Genomic DNA, 26,550 nt, shown 5'->3' with positions numbered 1-26,550 from the left:
ACTAAAGCCAACAGACACGCGTCTCTGTCTCCCTCTGACGGCCGTTCAGTAGTATTACAACAAACTAAAGCCAACAGACACGTGTCTCTGTCTCCCTCTGTCGGCCATTCAGTAGTATTACAACAAACTAAAGCCAACAGACACGTGTCTCTGTCTCCCTCTGTCGGCCATTCAGTAGTATTACAACAAACTAAAGCCAACAGACACGCGTCTCTGTCTCCCTCTGACGGCCATTCAGTAGTATTACAACAAACTAAAGCCAACAGACACGCGTCTCTGTCTCCCTCTGTCGGCCATTCAGTAGTATTACAACAAACTAAAGCCAACAGACACGCGTCTCTGTCTCCCTCTGACGGCCGTTCAGTAGTATTACAACAAACTAAAGCCAACAGACACGCGTCTCTGTCTCCCTCTGTCGGCCGTTCAGTAGTATTACAACAAACTAAAGCCAACAGACACGCGTCTCTGTCTCCCTCTGTCGGCCGTTCAGTAGTATTACAACAAACTAAAGCCAACAGACACGCGTCTCTGTCTCCCTCTGACGGCCGTTCAGTAGTATTACAACAAACTAAAGCCAACAGACACGCGTCTCTGTCTCCCTCTGACGGCCATTCAGTAGTATTACAACAAACTAAAGCCAACAGACACGCGTCTCTGTCTCCCTCTGACGGCCATTCAGTAGTATTACAACAAACTAAAGCCAACAGACACGCGTCTCTGTCTCCCTCTGTCGGCCATTCGGTAGTATTACAACAAACTAAAGCCAACAGACACGCGTCTCTGTCTCCCTCTGTCGGCCATTCAGTAGTATTACAACAAACTAAAGCCAACAGACACGCGTCTCTGTCTCCCTCTGTCGGCCATTCAGTAGTATTACAACAAACTAAAGCCAACAGACACGCGTCTCTGTCTCCCTCTGCCAGCCATTCGGTAAGTACTACAACGAACCACAGCCAACAGACACGCGTCTCTGTCTCCCTCTGACGGCCATTCAGCAGTATTACAACAAACTAAAGCCAACAGACACGCGTCTGTCTCCCTCTGACGGCCATTCAGTAGTACTACAATGACTTCTGCACCGCCAGAAATGAATGGGACTTCACCTCTGAGCTGCGATCTATTGCAATGCGCAAAAAATAAATAAAAAAAAAACCCGTCTATTATTGAAAACGTATTTGAGGCGTGTGCGAGCGCTAATGCAGAGTGCTGCGTACCACGTTTTAACATGTACGAAAAAATAACTCGACTACACTGGTCATTTTGAAAAATGGAAACTTGTTTTTAATGTGCATATTTGGCAATGGAGAAAACATAACTTTCTACATGACAAAAAAAAAAAAAAAAAAAAAAAAATTCCTTGATATATTTTAAGCTTGGTATTCAAAGGAAAATATACATTTTTACAAAAAAGCGTGACTCATATATATATATTTGTATTAGTGGTTATATACTGTTTCTGAAATCAGTATCGTGTTGATTGTGGCAATAATTCTATTGGTATTTATTATTTCATATTTCTTTTAAATTAATATCATTAGCTATTTATTTTTTTTAAAGTTCTTAACATAAACGCTAAAACTATATTTGAATTATACTTCCCCGATCTATTTCAAACTTTTTAATAGAAACAGTAAAAATTGAAGTGTATTTGTAAATTCAGGGCTCATTCAAAAACACACAACCATGCTCCTGTTTAACACAGCACGCAATAACATACAAACTCAGTACAGTACATGTATTTGCAATTGTTTTAATACATCGGGTACATTATTGTATCATAAATCTGCATTATTTACCAGGCTTGTTATCTTTCCCAACAGACAAACCCCTGACCAGCCTGGTCATTTAAACCAGTCGGATTTCCTTCTGGCTTTTTACATATCCAGCTTTTCAGAAGCTGGCACAGTCAACCAATTCAATTTCTATATGTAAAACATTACATTAGATTAAAAGACACATTTAAAAAAAAACCCATAAGCATTGCATTAAAAAGATACGATAAAAACAGCATCTTTTAAAAAAAAATGCCGTTTTTGGACACAATAGCTGTAATAATGTACACATGCAGGTGAAGCATCAATTCTAAGTAACCCTAAAAAAAAAAAAAATACAATGAAATGTTCATTACCAAAAGCCAAGGGAAACAAGTGTGTTTTAAGGGTAGCTTTTAAATGTTTTCTTAAGAGTCGGAGCCCGCGAAGGGAAGTGAACTTTAGTTTGAAAACAACAAAACAAGTAATGCTATGAAAAAATGAATCAAAATGCGTCACAATTAAAGAAAGGTCAGCTTTCTCACAGAATTACTTTTGTATTGCAGAGTAAATAGCATCGTTAGCCTCCTGAGAGCTTTTTACACAGCTAACAAAATCTGTTTCAAAGATCTTGTCTAAATGCCTGCTCTAGTGCTCTGGGGGGGGGGGGGGGGGGGGGAATCTGCCCTCTAAAAATCAATGTGGGAAGAGATTTAGAAAAAACTAAACCCGCACAGACAACAAGAAGAGCTTTTCTGCTCCGTGCCACACATCGCAGATCGGTATCGCTGTGTTGCCGGTTTGACCATGTGGGCAAAAATCCTGACACTATCACCAGAGCACTAGAGCGGACATTTCAAACAGAGCTCTGAAACAGGCTACGGAGCAAGGTACACACGTTTGACCAGATTTGAACAGATGTGTAAGGTGAGCCCAGAGCTGTCTCTGTTCTCGAGTCCCTTCCTGTTCCTTAGCGCCAGAGCCTCTCTGCGCACCGCCACTCGTTCCGTGTCCTTTTCATAAAACTCACTAAAATCGACTTCATTCAAGCGTCTGTTCACCTGCAATGCAAACACAAAGATCATGTAAGTGGCAGGGTTGTGCAACGTTGACACGACTCGTTCAGACTGAACTGCTGTTAAAATGACGAATGAATCATCACCCTCTATACCAGCGCTTCCCAGTCCCGGTCCTGGGGGACTCCCAGTCTGGGCTGGTTTTTATTCCAACCGAGCTCTCAGTTACTGGACCAGATCCTTAAATTAAGCTGATCATTTGCTTCTTAAAAAGAGTTTGAGATTTCAAAGTTAACGGTTAAATCTGCAACTTGTTAGGAGCTGTTTAATCTCCTGATCACAAACGGGTCGATCACGCAGCGGCTTTCCTAAGAACTCGGGTTTCAAAAAAAATACATTCAAACGCGCGTCGGTGAGTGACGCAACACACCTGCGGTTTGGGATTATTATTATTATTATTATTATTATTATTATTATTATTATTATTTAAATGAGGATGGGGGTGGCTGGGATCATTAATAACACCAGTATCATCAGTTCCTTTCAAATTGTTCTTGAATCCTGTTCAGCTCAGAAGTTTAACACACCTACCTTTGTAAACAGCTCATATATATGGCATTTATCAGCGTACTTGGGAAAGATATTTGCCATCTCGTTGAACATCGGCGAGCCACGTTTTTTGCTTCGGAGAGCTGCGCCACCTGCAGGCGATACAGAGACTTCAGAAATGATCTGATGATCACTGATCAGAAGTGACCATAGAGAAACACAGTGGCCATAGATAAACACACAGTAACTACAGAGAAACACACAGTAACCATAGATAAACACACAGTAACTACAAAGAAACACACAGTAACCATAGATAAACACACAGTAACTACAGAGAAACACACAGTAACTACAGAGAAACACACAGTAACCATAGATAAACACACAGTAACTACAGAGAAACACACAGTAACCATAGATAAACACACAGTAACTACAGAGAAACACACAGTAACTACAGAGAAACACACAGTAACCATAGATAAACACACAGTAACTACAAAGAAACACACAGTAACCATAGATAAACACACAGTAACTACAGAGAAACACACAGTGACCCTCCTGCAGCTTAAACTTGTTACAAATCACCTGGTATCGTCGCATATACAGACAGGGTATCAGAATTTATCGGCAGCCTGTCCTCGGAAATTGGGGTTCCATGTTTGGTGGCATCCGCATTATTGAATCCTGGAAAATTTGATTCTTAAAAAAGAAAAAAAAGACAACATTTAAAAAATAAATACAGAAATAATTAAAAATGGGGGGGGGGGGGGGGGGGGGGAATGAAGTCGAATCAAAAACGAGATAAGCCCAAAATAAGATACACTCCTGGTAAATAAGGGGCAGTGTACTGCGCATGTGTGTCAGACGAAAGTTAACTCTTTCAGGTCTGCTCAATGGAGTTTTCGAAGCGTGTGAGAATACACCGCCTCTAACAATGTGAACGTTACGCTGTAATAATAATAATAATAATAATAATAATAATAATAATAATAATAATATCGCACCTCCTCTGCATGCCTGCACGATGAACACTTTGGGTTTCTCTCGGAGCGCACTGCACTGCTTGTTATCGAAGAGCTCAAACACAGCCTCCAGACTCACCGCCTCTCCGTCTCGCCCGACGATCTGTCCAAGCCTCCCGTGGGCCATGATAACGACAAAACAGCAGCTCACGTTTTCTTTTTTTCCGTTCAGTTCGTCTCTAAATTCACGCAACCCTTCGATGATGCCCTGCCAAGGAGACACAAGCACCGAGACAACGACCGTCTCCAGCTGAAGATGGGAATTGTGGAACGGAGGCGGATCCAGTGGTTAAGAAACTCGCCGTGTTTTTTTACACGCACACGGGGATAATAATCCATTCTTTTACAGACTTACCTTTGCGCTCGGGTCCACGAGTTCATGGCAGGTAAACTTATAGTCTAGAAGCAGCTTCTTCATGATTTGCAGATCCTCCTCTGCCCCTGGTCTCCGCTCTTTGACGCACACAATGTAAGCCTCACGCCTTCCACTCATGTCATAGTTTTCTGAATTCTGCGTGGATGCCGGGGCTGCTGGCTCACGTTTCTACGGTAATTAAAATATGCCAGAATAAATTATATGAAATGGGGTTAGCCCAAAAACACGACTTCATAGTCGAAGGGTGATTTGGCCGGTGGTGTTGAGTGATGGGTCGAGTAGGAAAGTGGAGGGAGGAGAGGAGAAGGAGAGGGAGAGGTGGGGGGGTGGTGGTGAGAGGGATGAGGGGAGGTGGAGAGGGATGGGGGAGAGTTGAGAGGGATGGGGCAGAGGAATGGGGAGAGAGGGATGGGGAGAGAGGAAGAGGGATGAGGGAGAGGGAGAGGGCGAGGGGGTGGGGAGATGGATGGGGAGGTGAGGAAGAGTGATGGGTTGAGAGGAAGAGGGATGGGGGAGAGGGATGGGGAGAGGGAGAGGGTTGGCTCTCCCTACTCCTTTCCTAAAGGGATGGGGGGTTCCATTCCCAAGAGGTACTCCCTTAGGGATGAGGGGGAGTGGGATGGGGAGACCCTTCTGAGGGGAGAGGGGGGGACCCCTTGGGAAGATCCCCCTGGAATGGGGAGAAGAAGTGGGGCCTTGGGGAGAGGGGGAGGGATGAGGGAGTGGGATGGGGGAGAAGGGGAGGGGTCCAGAGGGGGTGGATGGGGGAGGGGGAGGGGAGAGGGAGGGACCCACCTGGGGGAGAAGGGGAGGGGGTGGACCCTAGGGATGGGGGAGAGGGGGTGGATGGGGAGGGGGGGAGGGATGATGGGGAGTGGGGGGGGATGGGGAGAGGGGGGGAAGATGAGGGAGTGAGGAGGGGAGAGGGATGAGGGAGAGGTGATAAGGAAGTGAGGAGGGGTGGATGGGAGACTCCCCACCCCCCAGAGTAGAGAGGGATCCCCCCCAGGGGGAATTAGAACGATCTACCAGAGGAGAGTGAGATTGGGGGAAGGGTGAGAGGGGGGGGAGAGAGAGGGATGGGAGGGGAGAGGGGGTGGGGAGAGGATGGGGAGAGGGGGAGGGTTGAGAGGGGGGGCTGTGTTTACCATAGTTACCGTATCTCTCTTTTAGAATTTTTTTAATCTGGCCGGTTTTCTTTTTCTTTTTCTTTTCGACATCATCGCCAGGAATACGATGGTATGTGTTGGCGTGCTGTAGAAACACCGTCAAAAGTTACACAACATCGTGATCCCTGAACGCTATTCTATTAATACAAATATATGGGTTATTCATTTATTATGTTTTAATTGTATTTATTATTTATTTTTAAAAATTGCAATGCAAGAATTTTCCATAGAGAACATAAAATCCACAAAAACTTTGTTTTTTTTTTAACTTACCCCGGAACATCCCATAGAGGAAGGGCGGTGACGCAATACTGAAAAAGCGACACAAGCGACCACTAAACAAAATCCAATTATGAATCCCACTCTCACAGGCATTGTTATAACTGTGTTCAGGCTTTCTTCAGATCTGTTGGAAACGTTTACCGGTCCGCAGTATCACTGGCTCCCCGACCTGCATGCACACGTATACCGCAGTGCGGACAAGATCATAAACCGTGCAGGAGGATTTCCAGAGCAAGTTAACTTTCGTTCTGAATGTGATATGGGGAGTTCCGTTTGATAAATTATGTTTTTCTTTCTTTCTTTCTTTCTTTCTTTCTTTCTTTCTTTCTTTCTTTCTTTCTTTCGCTCAAAATAATAGTCTCTCTCTCTCTCTCTCTCTCTCTCTCTCTCTCTCTCTCTCTCTCTCTCTCTCTCTCTCTCTCTCTCTCTCTCTCTCTCTAATTGTTTTTGTTTAAAACTATCTGAGCTAACCAAAAACAAAAACGAAAGTCCCTCACAGTCCTTCTCAGAAATCAGGTCTATGTTTATTAGAGGCAGGGGCGAGGTGAACAGTGACATATACAACATACAGGAAGAACTGTATTGTATTGTGCCAAACATGGAAACAAACATTTACAAAAAATATGCAGCCTAATTACCACGAAATAACTAACAAGGTTCATTTATTTATTGATTTCTTTTTTAAATTTATTTTTCCTGGATCGCCTTTGGAATGGGTTCACGAGAGGAGCTGAGCGATAAGTTTGTAAGTAACAAATAATTATTAAAAAAAAAAAAAAGTACGCTAATTCAACGGTAAAAATATACACAATTTCCTTTACATGTAACAGCAAATTACCTTCATACTAAAAACAAGAAGACATGTTTATTTACGTGAAAAAAAAAACTATAAACTGATATTTTCTGTTGTTATAACGGACCAAATTTATTTTAGCAAAAGTGTGTAGTTTATGATTAAATACCATGAATATGACATCTAAATTACGTTAAAATCTCAGAATCCATTGCACGACAGATTGCAAACAGTAGTGTTTTAACGGAGCGGGTTACCCTTCTTTCCCTTCTATTCGCCTCTCCCTTCTCTGCCAAGTTCACTAGCAGCTCCTGTGGAAATTTTAGCAAGTTAACTCATGAGCAAACGTGACAGTTCTGGTGCCGATCAACATTGCGGTTTCAGAAAAGAAGATCTTTGAATAGTTTTTTTTTTGTGCAAATCAAACCAACCGTCCAATTGATTTTGTTTCAGCATAGGGCTTTTAAACTCTCAAGAGTTAATTTGCTAAACTTTCCTAATCTTATTTTGATTGTATTCTATATATTATATATATATATATATATATATATATATATATATATATTATATATATATATATATAAACTAGGCTATGGGTTTACATAGGCTTTATGACGCTTCAATACAATGCCTGTCACTTCAGATTGATAGTGTTTAGACTTGCGCGCAAGTTTTCGACGCGTGGCCACCGCTATGTAAAAGCATCCTTCTTCTGTAGAGCCCGCTGAGCATTGCTTCACCTGACGAGGACAGATACGATATGGGTGGAAAACGGAAGGCTCTCATGATGTGCGTCAGAAAGAACCGAGAAGGAGCAGAGCAGGACGTGGCAATGATGAGAAGACTGTTCCTAAACAACAAATTTCAATTCCACTGCGCAGAGGGATCCGACCCAACTGCGGAGGCAAGGCTGTCTTTGAGATCATCTTCTGTAGAAACTATATACTTAATATATTATATATATATATATATATATATAATATATATATATATATATTTATATATATATATATATATATATATATATATATATATATATATATATATATGTGTGTGTGTGTGTGTGTGTGTGTGTGTGTGTGTGTGTGTGTGTATTTCAGCATTATTACTGGGAATGCCTGACCACATTTATAAAAGTTTACTCTGCTTTTAATATGCTTTACCAGGCTCTATGTGCTTTACAATGCCTCCCTGTGCTTTACCAGACCTCTCTGTGCTTTACAATGCTTCCCTATGGTTTACCACACCTCTCTGTGCTTTACAATGCTTCCCTATGCTTTACCAGACCTCGCTGTGCTTTACAATGCTTCCCTATGCTTTACCAGACCTCTCTGTGCTTTACAATGCTTCCCTATGCTTTACCAGACCTCTCTGTGCTTTACAATGCTTCCCTATGCTTTACCAGACCTCTCTGTGCTTTACAATGCTTCCCTATGCTTTACCAGACCTCTCTGTGCTTTACAATGCTTCCCTATGCTTTACCAGACCTCTCTGTGCTTTACAATGCTTCCCTGTGCTTTACCAGACCTCTCTGTGCTTTGTTTGCTGTGCTTTATGCTTCAATACACTAGTAGGTTTTTGCTGTGGGAAACATTTTGTCCAATTTTGTCCAATACTTTTTTTTTCAAAGTATCCATTTGCAACTCAATGCCTGTGGATGTACTGGTGTGGAAAGTTGTTCTTGCACATGTGTTTGAGCTCTGCTTGAGGCAATCCTGCCTGCCTGAATCTTTGTACAAATGTGTTGGACTGTGTTTCGCTCGCTGTACCTGCTGCACCTCACACCTTGCCTGCGATTCTTTAAATACCTGGATGTGCATTAACATTTTTTTTTTAAATGTGGTACTTCGACTGTCTGTCTCTGCTTTAGGAGATCCTGAAAACAGTTAAAAACTTCAGGGATGAAATCAACAACAGTAAAGAAAACATCAGCTGCTGCTTCGTGATCACTGCAAGCCACGGGGATCTGGGTGCTATTTATGGGAGCGACAGCGAGAGAGTGGAACTGAACAGTATATTTAAACTCTTCAGGAATGACCAGTGCCCCAAACTTCAAAGTAAACCAAAAGTCTTCATAATTCAGGCGTGCCGGGGAAGTATGTTGATTGCCTGATTCTGCAGTGTTTTCAATTGTTGCAGCTCTTGTGCAGTTGTGTAGTTTAAAATGATTGACACTGGCGTTTTTTCCCCCCCCCCCCCCCCCCCCCCCATGCTAGCTCAGAGAGATTTGGGAGTCAACAGGAATGCAGCGCCCTGCTATGATAGCCGCGGTCCTTCCCTGAGTCCATTTAAACCTGTTGTAGTACATGATATGTTGACTGTGTATGCTCAACAGCCAGGTACCTTGTAAACTCCTTCAATTTCAGATTTCAAATGCAATAGGAGAGGCTACGGCAGGGTTACCTGTCCACAGAACTGATTGTTATTTTGTGGTTACTGGTCGTTCAGAAGCATACCCCACACCCCCCACCCCCAACCCAGAGGGGGACGTCTCCCCCTCCCCATGGTTGTAGTCTTGGTTCAACATAACAAAGTTTTGTGTTTAAATGTAAATTGATAAGGCTTGGTTGTAATGTAAAGGAAGATGGAGAAAAAGTAGGGGCGATGGATGGTAATGAGGATGAAGGGTAAGGGACCAAGTACTGAGGGATGAAAGTAAGACAAAAAACACTCAGTCCGTTTCATTTGTACAGGTTATGTTGCCTTCCGGAGTACCAGAGCTGGGTCGCTTTTATTCCAGGAGATGGAGGGCGTGTTTAAAGAATACGCCGGGTCCTGCCACCTCTTTGACTTGTTTACAAAGGTACAGCATGGGAAACGGTTCTTGATTTGAGCAATAATGAAGGGAACCCTAAGCCTGTTTTTTTCCCCCATCCTCGCAGCTGCTGTATCAAATTATTTGGGTTAGGTCAAGCCGTCCCTGTCTCTGGAGGGTATCTTACCGTCAGTAAACACGCGCTGCTACTCCCCCTGCTGGAAAGTCTAGTCTACATAGTGTGCATAACACAACTGTAGCATATTTAGAAACATACAGTAACTTCGTGCAATAGAATCTGTGTCTAGAGTCATACTGAACAGGCATTAGGACCACAATACCCTGCCCATTCTTCAGACCCTTTGCTGGCTTTCTTTATCACTTAGTATCCTGATGTAGGAGGCTCTGTGGTCCAGCGATTAAAGAAACAGGCTTGTAACCAGGAGGTGCAAATCCCAGCTCAGCCCCTGACTCGCTGTGTGTGACCCTGAGCAAGTCACTGAACCTCCTTGTGCTGCGTCTTTGGGGTGAGACGCTGTTGTGAGTGACTCTGCAGCTGATGCATAGTTCACACACCCTACTCTGTAAGGCACCTTGTTCTCAATGTATTGGTATAGTACTGGGGCACATCTTCGAGGGGGAGGGATACTTTATTTGATTACAGGGTTAAAGGCTGGTTTCACATCACAGGTAAACCAGAAGCTTGTCCAATTAAACATCAGAGTATTGAAAAAAGGGGCGGAAACGAAGAAGAAAGACGACTACGAGGCAGCGAAGGAGACCCTCCTGATAGAGTCAACTCTGAAAAAGCTGCTGTACCTGAATTCTTAAAGGGATGCGCTCACCTGAATGAGGTGTCCGTCTCCATGGGTAAATGATGATAAGGAATGCAATTGTAGCATAATTCCAGATCTCTATTTTTACTAAATTTATTTTGACATTTTTTCAGTGATAATAATAATAATAATAATAATAATAATAATAATAATAATAATAAACAAAGGAATAATTTAAAAATATGTTCATTATTACAGTGTTGGATTTTGAAAGCTTGTGTTGTTTTTTGCTGTTGTTTTGTATTCATCATCCAGTATAAACTTTTTTTTTTTTAATAAATGAAAGATCCTTTTTATACTTTTAAATTACAGCAAGAAACCAAAATTGTATTCCCTAATTTTAAACTATTTCAACAATGAAGTGTCTATTTTATATGTGTTTTTGTTTTACACTGTTAATGTTGTGCTGAATTTGGTGTGGTTTGTTTTTGGGGGCATAGCCAGATTTGAACCTAGTGAAGGGCCTGGATAAGAGCATTAGCTTCACAGTCTAGCCTCTGTTTCCTATAAACAGGATTGGGGTATAGAAGGGATTATATTGCAGTGTCAAACTGAACAGGATTGTGGGGCTCTGTCTGTGTGTGTGTGTGTGTGCAGCTGTAATGAAACTAAACTCTTTTCAGAATGTAGTAAACTAGCACAGACAGAAAGAAGAAGGGATTATATCGCAGTGTCAAACTGAACAGGATTGTGGGGCTCTGTGTTTGTGTGTGTGTGTGCAGCTGTAATAAAACCAAACTATTTTCAGAATGTAGTAAACTAACACAGACACCAAGAAGGGATTATATTGCCGAGTCAAACTGAACAGGAATGTGGGGCTCGGTCTGTCTGTCTGTCTCTGTGTGTGTGTGTCTGTCTGAGTTGAAGGATTTTAAGGAAGAAACCAAAATTCTTTTTTTTTTTTTTTCTAATTGTAAAATGAAAATACAGCAGAATGAAAACAAAAAACAAAAACAAAAACCCCAATATAATTGAAGGCGTCATCTCCCGCCGAGCGGGGGCGCTCGCTCGACACAGCTCGGAGTGTTTCATCAAGCGCTCTATCCTCCGCGCAGTCCGATGTCTATAGTCCGACATTTACAGCAAGATGGTGGCGAGGACTCCTGCGGTGACCGTGGCGAAGTTAATCAGACCGCTTTTCCAGCGGAGTCGGCTCGGCCGCACGGCACAGGTACGGGTCAGCGCCGTTAACTCTGTCCCGTTCGCCTCGCCAGCGGCAGGATCAGATGCGCGTTTACTTTAAACACGCCTAGGTCAAACACGCAGGTAAAATCCGAGGGGCGGGGGGGAGGGCACTGCCAGCCCCGCCCTCTCCTCCTTTATTGGTTGAGACGGGCGTTCTTCTGTAGTCTTGGGTTGTGATTGGGCCGTGGTGCCGTCGGTCACAGCCTGTTGATCTCTGATTAAACTTGCAGGCTTGCAGGGTTGAAGACGCCCGGGTACCGATTTTATCAAAATGGCAAGTTGTTTTTGCCACGGGAAACGCGTCTTCCTAATTTTAGATACGTGCATTTGATAACGAGGTTCGATTGGTTGCCGGTTTGGTTTTTAAACCGTCTCTCGCATTTGCGGGAGTGCTGCCTTGGGTTTGTCGGAGTTTCATACAGTGCTTCCCCTCTCAGACGCTGTGGGGTAGGATGAAGGCTACTTGCAGGTCCAGTGCAGTGCTGCCAGATTTCTCCTGGGTTTACAGCCCAGTCGCTTACAAAATAACCCAATTGTTTTAACTCAAAGAAAATTTATTATTAACACACGGGCCTATGTATGCATGCATGCATGCCAAAAAAAAAAAAAACACTCAAAAGCCGGTACGGTGGTACTGTATTCCAAACACTATTGCAAACATGAAAACAGTTTCAATCTTTTAAAGTTCTACCACTAATCTAATTACATTAGCAACCCGCGGCTCCTTAATATCTCCCGCGGGTGTGTTTTTTGAAGTAGCCCAATACCGCGGGAAAACCGCGGACCTGTCAACACTGGTCCGGTGCGCCTAACAGAACATAAACAACCAATCACAGGTTGGTCCACTGACAGTCGTGACTTATTTCAATCACGACAGAGTCTGTGTGTGTGTGTGTGTGTCTGCGTGCCTGTCTCTCTGTCTGTGTGTGTGTGTCTGCGTGCCTGTCTCTGTGTCTGCGTGCCTGTCTCTCTGTGTGTGTGTGTGTCTGTGTGCCTGTCTCTGTGTGTGTGTGTGTGTGTGTGTGTCTGTCTGTGTGTCTGTGTGCCTGTCTGTGTGTGTGTGTGTGTGTGTCTGTCTGTCTGTGTGCCTGTCTCTGTGTGTGTGTGTGTGTGTGTGTCTGTGTGCCTGTCTCTGTGTGTGTGTGTGTGTGTGTGTGTGTGTGTGTGTGTGTGTGTGTGTGTGTGTGTGTGTGTGTCTGTGTGTGTGTGTGTGTGTGTGTGTGTGTGTGTGTGTGTGTGTGTGTGTGTGTGTGTGTGTGTGTGTGCCTGTCTCTCTGTGTGTGTGTGTGTGTGTGTGTGTGTGTGTGTGTGTGTGTGTGTGTGTGTGTGTGCTGCCTGTGTGTGTGTGTGTGTGTGTGTCTGTGTGTGTGTGTGTGTGTGTGTGTGTGTGTGTGTGTGTGTGTGTGTGTGTGTGTGTGTGTGTGTGTGTGTGTGTGTGTCTGTGTGCCTGTCTCTGTGTGTGTGTGTGTGTGTGTGTGTGTGTCTGTGTGTGTGTGTGTGTCTGTGTGCCTGTCTCTGTGTGTGTGTGTGTGTGTGTCTGCCTGCCTGTCTCTGTGTGTGTGTGTCTGTGTGTCTGTGTGCCTGTCTGTGTGTGTGTGTGTGTGTGTGTGTCTGTGTGCCTGTCTGCTGTCTCCAGACACCACACACCAAGACACACGGACAGAGACACACAGGACACCAGGAGAGACACCTGTGTGTGTGTCTGTGTGCCTGTCTCTCTGTGTGTGTGTGTGTGTGTGTGTCTGCGTGCCTGTCTCTCTGCGTGTCTGCGTGCCTGTCTCTCTGCGTGTCTCCCTCCCTGGCTCTCGGCTCTAACCCATGTTTTCATTATCTCTTCTTGCAGGTTTTTGGGGTTGCAGGGAGCAGCTGGAGAGGCAAAGCTTGGGATTCTGTAAGTGAGAGAGAGGATTGAGAGAGGGGATTGAGAGCTGGGATCAGAACCGCAAACAAGAAGGATCTGATCTGGCTAAAATAATAATAATAATAGTAGTAATACTACTAATAATAATAATACTCTACTTTATGATATGATGATGATGATGATGAATTATATTTATTATTATTATTTAGGGACATAATAATCTATGTACTAATAATACTACTACTACTAATAATAATAATAATAAAGAGTAACATCTTATTAATATATTATTATTATTATACGATTAATACAATCCTGTTAAACTAGTTGAATTATAGCGGATCGTTAGCATAACTTTCACTAGCATTATGAAAATCACTTCACCCCCTTGTGCTCCGTCCTTCGGACGAGACGTGAAACAAACGAGGTCCTATTGGAAGTGACTCTGCAGCAGCAGCAGTTGTTGATGATGCAGAGTTCACCCCCCTAGTCTCTGTGAGTCGCTTTAAAAGCATCAGTTTAGCTTCTATTAATTGATACTGACGAGGTCAGGACTTCAACGCATGTGGGCACCTCCTGGATCCCAACAGCTCTGGCCAAAAGTTTTGCATTCCCCTCTATACAGAATGAACTCACTCAGCTTCATAGAGTCCAATGAAAGCTGCAGAATTATCTATTTATTTATTTATTTAGCAATATAATTTAGTAGTTTCTTTGATTTACATGATGTTATATATATATATATAATGTCACGATTCTAAAATTCTAGGTGGTGCAAAAGTTTTGCCCCTCTGTGCAGTGCAGGAGCTTGATGAGGGAGTGGTTTGAGCAGGGCTGTTTGATTATTCTTTCACCCCTGTCTCTGTGCCTCTGACTGCTAAACTAACTCTGGAATTGTTGTTTTTGTTCCTCGTTTCTTCCCCCTGCGTGCTCTTCGGGTCTTCAGGATAAGATTATTGTGAGTATGACTTTCACAGCTCCGCTGATCTGCTGTGAGCGAATCTGTGGTGCAGAGGGGGAAGCGGCTTCTAAGAGATGCGTCTCGGGGCTGGGAATCAGACTCCCGCTGCACAGCTGTGTGATCCAGTGCTGGTTTCACTAGGAGTTTAATAATAAGACACACCTGAGCTTGTTGCCTAGACACACTGGGGCTGATCAAGCTGGTAGTAAAACCTGGAATGGGTGAAACTGCTATGCAATAGGGGCCTGATTACTATCCTTGGTGTCTAAGTGCGTGTGAGTGTGTCTCAGTGTGTGAGTGTCTGTCTCCGTGTGTGTGTCTGTCTCAGTGTGTGTGTGGGGGTCTGTCTCCGTGTGGGTCTGTCTCAGTGTGTCTGTGTGGATCTGTCTCAGTGTGTGTCTCGGTATGTGTGTGTCTGTGTGTGTCTCAGTGTGTGTGTTTGTGTGTGTTTGCATTACCTATATTATGTTTTTAAGTGATTAGTACTGCCACATTCCTGCATTATCTAGGTTAAGGCAGCCCAGCACCAGTGTCCACAGCAATGCTGTGTTCCTAATTCCTCCCCCCTCCTCTTTCTCCCCAGCCCCCCCCCGCCAAGTACGGAGGCCGGCACACGGTCACCATGATCCCGGGGGATGGGATCGGGCCGGATTTGCTCCGGCACGTCCAGGATGTGTTCCGGTAGGTCTGGACTGGGGTTCAAGTACCTCCCTGTACAGCAGAGCGGGGGGATTGATGAAGCATTGTAAAGCACAGAGAGGTCTGATAAAACATAGGGAAGCATTGTAAAGCACAGAGAGGTCTGGTAAAGCATAGGGAAGCATTGTAAAGCACAGAGAGGTCTGGTAAAGCATAGGGAAGCATTGTAAAGCACAGAGTGGTCTGGTAAAGCATAGGGAAGAATTGTAAAGCACAGAGAGGTCTGGTAAAGCATAGGGAAGCATTGTAAAGCACAGAGAGGTCTGGTAAAGCATGGGGAAGCATTGTAAAGCACAGAGAGGTATTGGAAAGCATATCAATAAAGATGGTAGAAATGAGAAAAGCATGGGGGGGAGAGAACTGCAAAAGTCCCATGGTGAGATTCTCTAAGGGAGCTGCAGCTGCAGTATTTGATCAGGCAGGGTAGCAGTGCAGAGCGGTGTGCAGTCAGTACTGGGTCGTGTGTTACCTGGGTTGGGGTGTGATGCGTGTCCTTGGCATGTGCAGGTACTCGTGTGTGCCCGTGGATTTCGAGGTGGTTCACGTCAACTCTGCCATGATGGAGGAGGATGACATCAACAACGCCATCACAGCCATCCGACGCAATGGAGTGGCACTGAAGGGTGAGAGAGAGAGGGAGAGGGGGAGAGGGAGAGAGGGAGAGGGAGGGAAAGAGACTGTGTGTGTGTGTGTGTGTCTTGGTCTGTGTGTGTGTGTGCCTCTGTGCGTGTCTGTGTGTGTGTGTGTGTGTGTGTGTGTGTGTGTGTGTGTGTCAGTGCAAAGCTCAGATACCCTGATAATCCAATCAGAAGTGTCTCTTTATTTCGTTGCAGGAAACATCGAAACCAGCCACACCATGCCCCCCTCCCACAAATCCAGGAACAACCTGCTCCGGTAGGGGTCTCTGCGTTTTATTATTTAAACACACCTGAGCTGGTTCCTGCACACACTGCGGCTGATCACGCTGGTAGCAGTAAAACCTGGGATGGGTGACACTGCTGTGCAACAGGAGTCTTACTTCCCATCCTTGCAGTGCAGTTAGTGCATTCTTATTTCCATCCCCGGTGTCTCGGTGTGATTAATAAAACCTGGACTGGGTGACAGTGCTGTGCAATGGGAGTCCTGATGGGTGTGTGTTGTGTTTGCAGCACTAGTCTGGACCTGTACGCCAACGTGATTCACTGCCAGAGTCTGCCGGGCGTGCAGACGAGACACAGAGACATCGACATCTTGATCATCCGAGAGAATACAGAGGGAGAGTACAGCAGCCTGGAGCACGAGGTGAGAGAGAGAGTGAGAGAGAGAGAGAGAGAGAGAGAGAGAGGGGGGGGGGATCCCCCCCACCCCCAATTTCGGACAGCAGTACTGGAGCATCCCTCGTTTCCCCCCAGGGGGGGGGCGCGGTACGACTTCGGTATCCCACTCTCCACCAGTACAGCACAGCCTCCCCCACCTCGGGGATGGGAGATGCCGGTCGACTCCAGAGGGGGGGAGGGAGGGAGAGAGAGAGAGAGAGAGAGAGGGGGGGGGGAGAGGATATTGTCTCTCTCTCCTCTCCCTTTCTCCCATATCTCTCCCTATCCCACTCTCTCTCTAGGAGACGTGTCAACATCCAAGCTCCCCTCTCCGGAGGGAGGGAAGACAGGGAACTCTGATATAGTCGGATATAGATATCCATATAGATATATATATATATATCTTTGCTTCACACTTCTAACCTATCACACACACACACACACACAATAAATATATATTCTTCCACCTATATAGTATCACAAAAGCACTCAACAATTATATTTCTTCCACCTCCTAAACTTTACACACACCACACACACACATATAAATATATTTACTTTCCACCTACTATACTATCACACAACACACCACAATAAATATTATTCTTCTCCACTCTACAAGGGGGCCCACTTCCTATACTAGGACACCATGTGTGTGTGTGTGTGTGTGTGTATAATAAAGAAGGTGGAGAATGTGATAGTGTGTGTGTATGTGTGTGTTATTTATAATAAAGAAGGTGGAGGATGTGATAGTGTGTGTGTGTGTGTGTGTTATTTATAATATAGAAGGTGGAGGATATGATAGTGTGTGTGTGTGTGTGTGTGTGTTATTTATAATAAAGAAGGTGGAGGATGTGATAGTGTGTGTGTGTGTGTGTGTTATTTATAATAAAGAAGGTGGAGGATGTGATAGTGTGTGTGTGTGTGTGTGTTATTTATAATAAAGAAGGTGGAGGATGTGATGTGTAGTGTGTGTGTGTGTGTGTGTGTTATTTATAATAAAGAAGGTGGAGGATGTGATAGTGTGTGCGTGTCTGTGTTCTCAGAGTGTCCCTGGCGTGGTGGAGAGTCTCAAGATCATCACAAAGTCGAACTCTCTGCGCATCGCGGATTACGCCTTCCGCCTGGCGAGGGAGAAGGGCAGGAAGAGGGTCACTGCCGTGCACAAAGCAAACATCATGTGAGTCCCAGTGAGCTGAGACCAGTGATCCCAGTGAGCTGAAACCAGCAGACAGGCTCTTCGGCCAGGGCCTTCATCAGTGTTACTGAAACTAGAAGAGACTGAGTCAAGCAGACCAGCGTTTGGGCTCTAGTGCCTTCATCAGTGTTATTGAAACTAGAAGAGGCCGAGTCAGCACATACTTACACAGACCCCCCCCTCTCTACAGGAAGCTGGGTGATGGGCTGTTCCTGCAGTGCTGTAAAGAGGTGGCTTCTGGATATCCAGACATCATTTTTGACAGCATGATCGTGGACAACACCACCATGCAGGTGAGGAGCTGGCTTTGAAATTTGTCGTCCTACAATGGAAGCTGGCTTGACACTAATAAACACCCTTCTCTCTACCCTCTCCCTCTCCACTACCTTCTCTCTCACCCTGTTCCTCTGTTGTCTCCTCTATCCCCTCTCTCCCTCTTCTCTCTATCTCCCCTCTCCTCTCCTCTCCCTGCCTTCTCTCTCTCCTCTCTCCTCTCCCTGCCCTCTCTCTCCCTCTCCTCCATCTCCCCCTTCCTCCTCTCTGTCCCTCTGTCTCCCTCTTCTCTCTCTCTTCCCTTCCCTCTCTCCTCTCTATCCTCCACTCCTCTCTCCTCCTCTCTCTATCCTCTCCCTCTCTATCCTCTCCCTCCTCTCTTTCCTCTTCCTCCTCTCCCTCCTATCTCTCTCTCCTGCCTCTCTGTTTCTCTCCCTCTCCACTCTCTCCCTCCTCACTCTCTTTCTCTCCCCTCTCTCCACTCTCTCTCTCTCTCTCTCTCTCCCCCCCAGCTGGTCTCGAAGCCCCAGCAGTTTGATGTCATGGTGATGCCCAATCTCTATGGTAACGTGGTCAGCAACGTGTGCGCGGGGCTGGTGGGGGGGCCCGGCCTGGTCCCCGGGGCCAACTTGGGGCGAGACTACGCCGTCTTTGAAACGGTGAGCGACCAGCGGGGACACAACGCTGTGTGTTGTGAGCCTGTGTGTGTGTTTTTAATTGTGTGTTTTTATTATTTTATTGTTTTGTGAGCCTGTGTGTTTTATTGTGTGTTTTATTGCTTGTTTTCAGGCCACCAGGAACACGGGGAAGAGCATCGCCAACAAGAACACGGCCAACCCCACCGCCATGCTGCTGGCCAGCTGTATGATGCTGGATCACCTGCAGTGAGTCCACACTCCCGCACTCACACTCGCACTCACTCACACTGACACACACACACTCGCACTCATAAGAACATAAGAACATAAGAAAGTTTACAAACGAGAGGAGGCCATTCGGCCCATCTTGCTCGTTTGGTTGTTAGTAGCTTATTGATCCCAAAATCTCATCAAGCAGCTTCTTGAAGGATCCCAGGGTGTCAGCTTCAACAACATTACTGGGGAGTTGATTCCAGACACTCACACTCTCACACACACACACGCACACACACTCTCACGCACTCACACGCACTCGCTCACACTGACTCACACTCGCACACGCACTCACACTCTCACATACACGGACTTACACGGACTCACGCACTCACACTCTCGCACACACACACTCACACTCTCACACACACTTGCATGCACTCACACTCTCACACACACACACTCAGGGTAATGAAGTGAAAAAAAAAGATAACTGCTTTAAAAAATGTACTTGTGTATTTTATTTGATTGTGGTGTTGTTGTTTGTTTACTTGTGTGTTTTCGCTTCAGGCTCCACGATTACGCTGCGTTAATCCGAAGCGCTATTCTGAGGACCATGAACGAGACCCGGGTAAGAGTCTGAGAACGGGGCCTCCCTTTGTGTCCTTGGTGAGGACATTTTACTGGAGTGGGAGTGGGGGGGACGACGACGCAGAGTTCACCCCCCTGTTCTCTGTGGGTCACTTTGGATAAAAGCGTCTGCTGAATGACTCAATAATAATAATAATAATAATAATATAATGATGATGATAGTAATAATGATAATAATATTAATAATATAATAATAATAATGATGATGATGATAGTAATAATAATAATAATAATAATAATAATAATAATAATAATAATAATCGTAATGATGATAGTAATAACTCCTCCCCCTTCTTCAGATGCACACGGCTGATATTGGGGGTCAGGGCACCACGTCAGAGGTAGTTCAGAGCATCATGAGGCTGATGCAGGGAGCCTCTCTGCGCAGTGCGGCCGCTTTCTGAGTCCCGGCGTGGGTGAGGAGGCTACCCCTGGGGTACTGGGGTATTGGGGCACTGGGCTGTGTGATGGAAGGGGAGAGTCCAGAGGTGACAGACACAGAGAGAAGGAGAGGCGATTTACCAAGTGCGGGATTAAAACTGAACAAGAATTAATTGCAAGGCTTTCAACACCTCACAAGTCGCTTCTCCTCCTCCTCTTCCTCCTCTTCGTCTGTCAGTTGTAAGTTGTTTAGTAAACTGTGCTATTGTAAGCGGTTATTTCTGTCACTTTTAATCTCATTTGTCATTTGTAATGAAATAGCATTGGAATTTCTACTGTCATTGTAATTAACGTTTCACTGGGAGTTTAATAACACTGTGTAACAAATGATTATTTATTTTTTTGTTCCTGGGTAGTAAGTGTTATATGTTAACTGTAAATTTACATTATAATCGTAAATCTCGAAAAACTACTCACTTCTAAATCTTTTGTAATCATTTTTGTATTACTTTAGTATAAATACATGTTAATTTGGATTCGTATGTTGTTTTTTTCTGACTTTATGTGAACGAAAAGACACACATTTGCCCGTTTTCCCATTGGAAATAGTGATATTTTGAAATATCACTGTCCTGGTCACAAAAGCAAAGTTTGTGGGGAATAATAGCCATTTTCTATACTTTTGAGGCATAAGCAATTAGGAAATAACACTTACTACCCAGGAACAAAAATTGTGTTACATGAGACTGGGGCTGATCAAGCTGGTAGTAAAACCTGGACTGGCTGACGCTGCTGTGCAATAGGAGTCTGATTTCCATTCCTATACATAATGGGCTAATTTAACTATTCAAAAAGCGAAACGAGGGCAGCTGCTCTTGTTTCTCTCTGGACAGGAATCTGTTTGTGCAGCTCTGGTTACCACTTAAATAAATAAATAAATAAATAAATAAATAAAAATACAAATCCTGACTTGAATTTGTTTGTTCAGTAAAGAAACTGAATTCTCCCTCTCCCTTTCTCCCTGTCTCCGTCTCTCTCCCTCTCCCTTTCTCTCCTCTCTCCCTATCCCTCTCCCCATCTTTCTCTCTCCAGGGTCACTATGCAGTTGCGCCTGGCAGCTGAAGGGATATTCACAATGACGTGGCGCACCGCGCGCCCGGTACTCCCTCGCACAGCAGAGCGCCTCCTCGGTAACCATCCTTGCAGATCTCACGGCACCGAGCAACGTTTAAACGTGTCCTCTTAATGTATTTCAGTGGGTGCTTTGCTGTGTCAGTTTTTGTAAAGTCCTGACTTGCCTTTCTTCCTTCTATCCCATAATAACCCTATTTTCCAAACAGACTCTTTAAATGTAAGCTTTTTTTTTCATCAACAGAAGTTTTTGCATTGCCTAGAATTGTAGAATTCAGACATAATTAAAAAAAATTGTAATAAATATATATATATATCTCAACATAATTTAGTTATTTTATTTACGTCATGTGATCAAAGAAACTACAAAATTTATTTCGCAAAAAAAAGAGTCTACCGGAAGCCATAGTAGCAGCACAGTGAGTATTTCACAAAGCAGTGTGTAATTCAGTATGTTAAAGGAACATTATTCAGCAGCTTTCATTGGACTCTATGGAGCTGAGTGAGTTCATTCTATATAGAGGGTGTGTGATTCAATATGTTAACAAGGGAACATTATTCAGCAGCTTTCACTGGACTCTATGAAGCTGAGGGAGTTCATTCTATATAGAGGGTGTGGAATTCAATATGTTAACAAGGGAACATTATTCAGCAGCTTTCACTGGACTCTATGAAGCTGAGTGAGTTCATTCTATATAGAGGGTGTGTGATTCAATATGTTAACAAGGGAACATTATTCAGCAGCTTTCACTGGACTCTATGAAGCTGAGTGAGTTCATTCTATATAGAGGGTGTGTGATTCAATATGTTAACAAGGGAACATTATTCAGCAGCTTTCACTGGACTCTATGAAGCTGAGTGAGTTCATTCTATATAGAGGGGGTGAACCTTTTCGCCAGAGCTGGACAGGCACAACATTTTTTTTAAAGCTGTGCTGGATCTTGTGGAAGCTCACAATACAATACAACCAATCAATCAATCAATCTTTATTTTTATATAGCGCTTTACATGATAAAAAACACAAATATATATAATCAGCAAATAAAATACACCTACAAAATAAATAAAATAAAATGAAATAAGAATGCAGAAGCGAGAGAATAACACTTTAAAAACTTGTGTAAGCCAAGCTGTACAAGAGTGTTTTTAAACCAAATTGAAAAGCAGTGGCAGAAGGAGCTTCCTTTATAGTTCTAGGAAAGTCGTTCCATAATTTCGGTGCAATGCAGCTGAAGCATTGACCACCTGAGTTTTGTTTCTGAATACTTGGTATGCAAAGTAGCCTGGCATCCTGTGATCGAAGTGGACGATTAGCAACAGGGTTTTAAAAGATCCTTTAAATAGGGTGGAGCTAAGCCATTTAGAGCCTTATAGGTTAATAATAGCACCTTAAAATCAATCCTAAATCGAACAGGGAGCCAGTGCAAGGACGCCAGGCTTGTTACAATAATCAATCCTTGAAGATATAAAAGCATGCATCAATCTCTCTGCATTCTGCTTGGAAAGCACACCTCTCAGTCTAGCTATGTTTCTTAAATAAAAAAAGGAAATGTTTGTAAAAATTTTAATGTGTGATTCAAAGGAGAGGTCTGGATCAAAAATGACACCTAGGGTTTTTTTTTATCTCTGCTCTGGAATCTGTACAGATAATGTCAAGTTGTCTGAGTTTAGCTTTAAAACGTTTTTAGATATGCAATGTTTAATGTCAGCAAGGCAGGTATTCAAAATATGAGCAGCAGATACATCCCCCTGTTTGAGAGACAGGTAAAGCTGAGCGTCATCAGCATAGCAAGGAAACCGAACTCTGTGTCTACCAATGATATTTCCCAAAGGTAACATACAGAGAGAGAACAGGATTGGGCCAAGAATTGAACCCTGAGGAACCCCACACGCAACCTTTGAAATAAGAGGTCTCCTCCTCGACTTTAAAAAACTGAAACCTATTGGAGAGATCTGAACCAGGACTAGACAGTACCTGACAATCCCACTAAATGTTCAAGGCGATTGATTAAGACAGAGTGATCAATGGTGTCGAAAGCAGCACTTAGATCCAGTAGAACAAGTACTGAACGCAAGCCCATGTCAGAGGTCAACAGCATATCATTTACCACTCGAAAATGAAATACAAATTCATTTTTATATCGTGCTTTTCACGCATGTGGCACCCCAGAGCGCTGTACAAAGTTAAAAACAAAACCAGCTGCAACCAGTTACATAAAATCGTGTTTTTATTTATTTATGATACCAACCTGGAATAGAGTTCCGCAAACGAGGAGTCTCTCCTTTTTTTTGTAAAAAAAAAAAAAAAAAATGAAATGAAATATAGAAACTTTACACGCCGTCCCCTTTATTGCCTGTGCAGTGCGTTTTGTTGCAATGCTGATCTTTGACCACAAGATGGCAGGCCTGCCCTTTTTATGAATTGCCACCCCTCTGCGGTGCAGCTCAGTGACTGGAACACCTCTCCGGGGCAGCGCTTTCTGTAAAACCCAGAGGAGAGCTAGCAGCCAGGTAAGGACACACGCACACGCACACACGGACACTGTCACACTCAGACACTGAGCCACACACACACACGCACACACTGACACAGAGACACATTGTCACACTCAGACACTGAGTCACGCACACACGCACACACTGACACAGAGACACACTGTCACACTCAGACACTGAGTCACGCACACACACACACAGAGACACACTGTCACACTCAGACACTGAGTCACACACACACACAGAAACACACTGTCACACTCAGACAGTGAGTCACACACACACACAGAGACACACTGTCACACTCAGACACACAGTCACACACACACGCACACACTGACACAGAGACACACATGTGTAGTCTGTCACTCAGTGTAACAGTGTGAGTGTGTGTGACTCAGTGACACCAGGTGTGTGACACTGTGACCAGTGTGGTATGGTGACTGTGTTAACAGTGTGACACTGAGTGTGACATGTCACACACACGTGACTGACACACTGTGTCAGTGACAGTGCTGTGCAGTGAGTCTGTGCGCAACCGCACACACTGACACAGTGTGTCTCTGTGACACACTGTGTGACTCAGTGTGTGACCCGTGAGTGGAGTGTGTGTGTTCTGTGTGACTGAGTCATGACTCAGTGTGACACATGTGGTCACTCAGACCCACTGACACTCAGACACACACACACACAGGCACACACTGACACAGAGACACACTGTCACACTCAGACACTGAGTCACACACACACACACACACTGACACAGAGACACACTGTCACACTCAGGGGTGTGCACAAACACACACACACTGACACAGAGACACACTGTCACACTCAGACAGTGAGTCACACACACACACACAGAGACACACTGTCACACAGACACTGACACACACACACACACACACTGACACAGAGACACACTGTCACACTCAGACACTGAGTCACACACACACGCACACACTGACACAGAGACACACTGTCACACTCAGACACTGAGTCACACACACACGCACACACTGACACAGAGACACACTGTCACACTCAGACACTGAGTCACACACACACACACACACTGACACAGAGACACACTGTTACACTCAGACAGTGAGTTACACACACAGGCACACACTGACACAGAGACACACTGTCACACTCAGACAGTGAGTTACACACACAGGCACACACTGACACAGAGACACACTGTCACACTCAGACAGTGAGTTACACACACAGGCACACACTGACACAGAGACACACTGTCACACTCAGACACTGAGTCACACACACACACACACACACACACTGTCACACTCCAGACACTGAGTCACACACACACGCACACACTGACACAGAGACACCTGTCACACTCAGACGTGAGTCACCACACAGCACACACACTGACACAGAGACACACGTCCACAGTCTTGACACTGAGTGACACGTGTGACACCCTGGTCTCTGTGGACACTGAGTCACACACAACACCGTGAGGCACTTGGTCTCAGACACTGCACAGTGTGAATGAGTCACACACTGACACACAGAGACACACACACACACACACAGAGACACACACACACACTCAGACACTGAGTCACACACACAGACACACACACTGACACAGAGACACACTGTCACACTCAGACACTGAGTCACACACACAGGCACACACTGACACAGAGACACACTGTCACACTCAGACACTCACACACAGAGTTACACACACAGGCACACACGCACACACACACTGACACAGACACACACAACACACACAACCACACAGTGACACAAGTGGCGTGTACTGTGACCTGTGACACTGGTCACACACCAGGTGACTGTGACTAGTGTCTGTGTTGTTGTGCACTGTGTTACTGTGTCTCTGTGTGCACAGTGTGAGTCCACTGTCTGGACACACAGTCACACTCAGACACTGTGTGACAAACACGCGTGACACTGACACAGTGACACACTGTGCGTGTCTGTGTGTGTTGTCGACTGTGTCTCACTGTGACTGACAGTGTGTCTTGTCACACACACAGTTGTGTGACTGACACTGGACAGTGTCTGACACTGTGTCACTCAGTGTGTGCACACACACTGTGTGACTTGTCTCTGTCAGACACTGAGGGTATCAAACAAACGCCAGTGTGAGAGTGTCTGTGGATGTGTCTCTGTGTGACAGTGTGAGGACACTGCGACTCAGGAGAGTGTGTGTGTGCCCCTGGTGTGTTAAGTGACAATGAGTTGGTCGCACGCAGTGTCACTCACACACACAGGCACACACTGAAACAGAGACACACTGTCACACTCAGACACAGAGTCACACACACACACACACACTGACACAGAGACACACTGTCACACACACACAGGCACACACTGACACAGAGACACACTGTCACACTCAGACACTGAGTTACACACACAGGCACACACTGACACAGAGACACACTGTCACACTCAGACACTGAGTCACACACACACACACACACAAACACACTGACACAGAGACATCCTAAGTTGTGTGTGTGACTGTGACATGTGACACTGTTTGAGCACTATGTGAGTCTGACACACAGTGTGCACTCAATACACGCTGAAACAGCGGTGCCTTCGTGTTGTGACACACTGAGCTGTGACTCAGGTGGGTGTGTGTATGTGTGTCTGTGACTCTCAGATCCTGACAGTCACACACACACACAGTGAAACACGTGGTGCGCTGTGTCTCTGTGTGGAGTGTGACTGTGAGTCAGTGTGTGGGGACAGGGTATCAGTGACTCACGGTGTGCACACCTCAGACACTGAGTCACCCGGACACTGTGACTCTTGACCGCGTGAGTGCTGACTGTGTCATCGTGTCAGACTATGTGTCAAGCGCACAGTGGAGTCTGTGACTAGTTGTGGGTGGCTGTGTGCTGCTGACAGTGACAGACTCTGAGTCACACATGCACAGTCACACACTGACACACACTGACACTCAGACACACGCACACACACACTCACACCA

At 44.9% G+C, this 26,550-nt stretch overlaps 3 protein-coding genes across 8 annotated transcripts; 2 read left to right on the top strand and 1 right to left on the bottom strand.

Annotated features, from left to right (window-relative positions):
• Positions 1-1,734: 1,734 nt before the first annotated feature.
• Positions 1,735-6,524, bottom strand: LOC121328250 (caspase-14-like). Its single transcript, XM_041272822.1, has 7 exons — positions 6,166-6,524; positions 5,881-5,977; positions 4,703-4,891; positions 4,330-4,555; positions 3,911-4,024; positions 3,359-3,468; positions 1,735-2,812 (listed from the first exon to the last, which is right to left on the bottom strand). Exons 3-7 carry the CDS (start codon positions 4,838-4,840, stop codon positions 2,630-2,632), a joined length of 771 nt encoding a protein of 256 aa, XP_041128756.1. The 5' UTR covers positions 4,841-4,891; positions 5,881-5,977; positions 6,166-6,524; the 3' UTR covers positions 1,735-2,629.
• Positions 6,525-6,617: 93 nt separating this feature from the next.
• LOC121328374 (caspase-14-like) lies at positions 6,618-10,709 on the top strand. Of its 2 annotated transcripts, XM_041273005.1 has the most exons (6): positions 6,618-6,919; positions 7,686-7,871; positions 8,838-9,063; positions 9,184-9,306; positions 9,661-9,770; positions 10,413-10,709. In XM_041273005.1, exons 1-6 carry the CDS (start codon positions 6,887-6,889, stop codon positions 10,551-10,553), a joined length of 819 nt encoding a protein of 272 aa, XP_041128939.1. In that variant the 5' UTR covers positions 6,618-6,886; the 3' UTR covers positions 10,554-10,709. The 2 variants fall into 2 exon arrangements, with proteins under 2 accessions (XP_041128939.1, XP_041128940.1); XM_041273006.1 differs by lacking the exon at positions 9,184-9,306 and having other exon boundaries at positions 10,413-10,707.
• A 909-nt stretch (positions 10,710-11,618) lies between these two features.
• LOC121329224 (isocitrate dehydrogenase [NAD] subunit gamma, mitochondrial-like) lies at positions 11,619-21,366 on the top strand. Of its 5 annotated transcripts, none has more exons than XR_005951747.1 (14): positions 11,619-11,729; positions 13,587-13,634; positions 14,551-14,562; positions 15,149-15,246; positions 15,772-15,887; positions 16,098-16,158; positions 16,413-16,545; positions 17,606-17,739; positions 17,948-18,050; positions 18,543-18,689; positions 18,820-18,914; positions 19,452-19,512; positions 19,832-20,153; positions 21,006-21,366. XR_005951747.1 is itself a non-coding variant. In XM_041274702.1 (14 exons), the coding sequence occupies exons 1-13, from the start codon at positions 11,646-11,648 to the stop codon at positions 19,934-19,936; spliced, it is 1,197 nt and encodes a 398-aa protein (XP_041130636.1). In that variant the 5' UTR covers positions 11,619-11,645; the 3' UTR covers positions 19,937-19,948; positions 21,006-21,366. The 5 variants fall into 5 exon arrangements, 2 of the variants coding, with proteins under 2 accessions (XP_041130636.1, XP_041130637.1); XM_041274702.1 differs by having other exon boundaries at positions 19,832-19,948; XM_041274703.1 differs by having other exon boundaries at positions 19,832-19,968.
• The last annotated feature ends 5,184 nt before the right edge of the window (positions 21,367-26,550 follow it).

This window comes from Polyodon spathula, chromosome 16 (genome assembly GCF_017654505.1).
Source record: "Polyodon spathula isolate WHYD16114869_AA chromosome 16, ASM1765450v1, whole genome shotgun sequence".
In the NCBI taxonomy this organism is placed as follows: Eukaryota; Metazoa; Chordata; class Actinopteri; order Acipenseriformes; family Polyodontidae; genus Polyodon; species Polyodon spathula.
The sequence above is the reverse complement of the archived record's forward strand: the minus strand, read 5'-3'. Positions and strand labels throughout refer to the sequence as shown.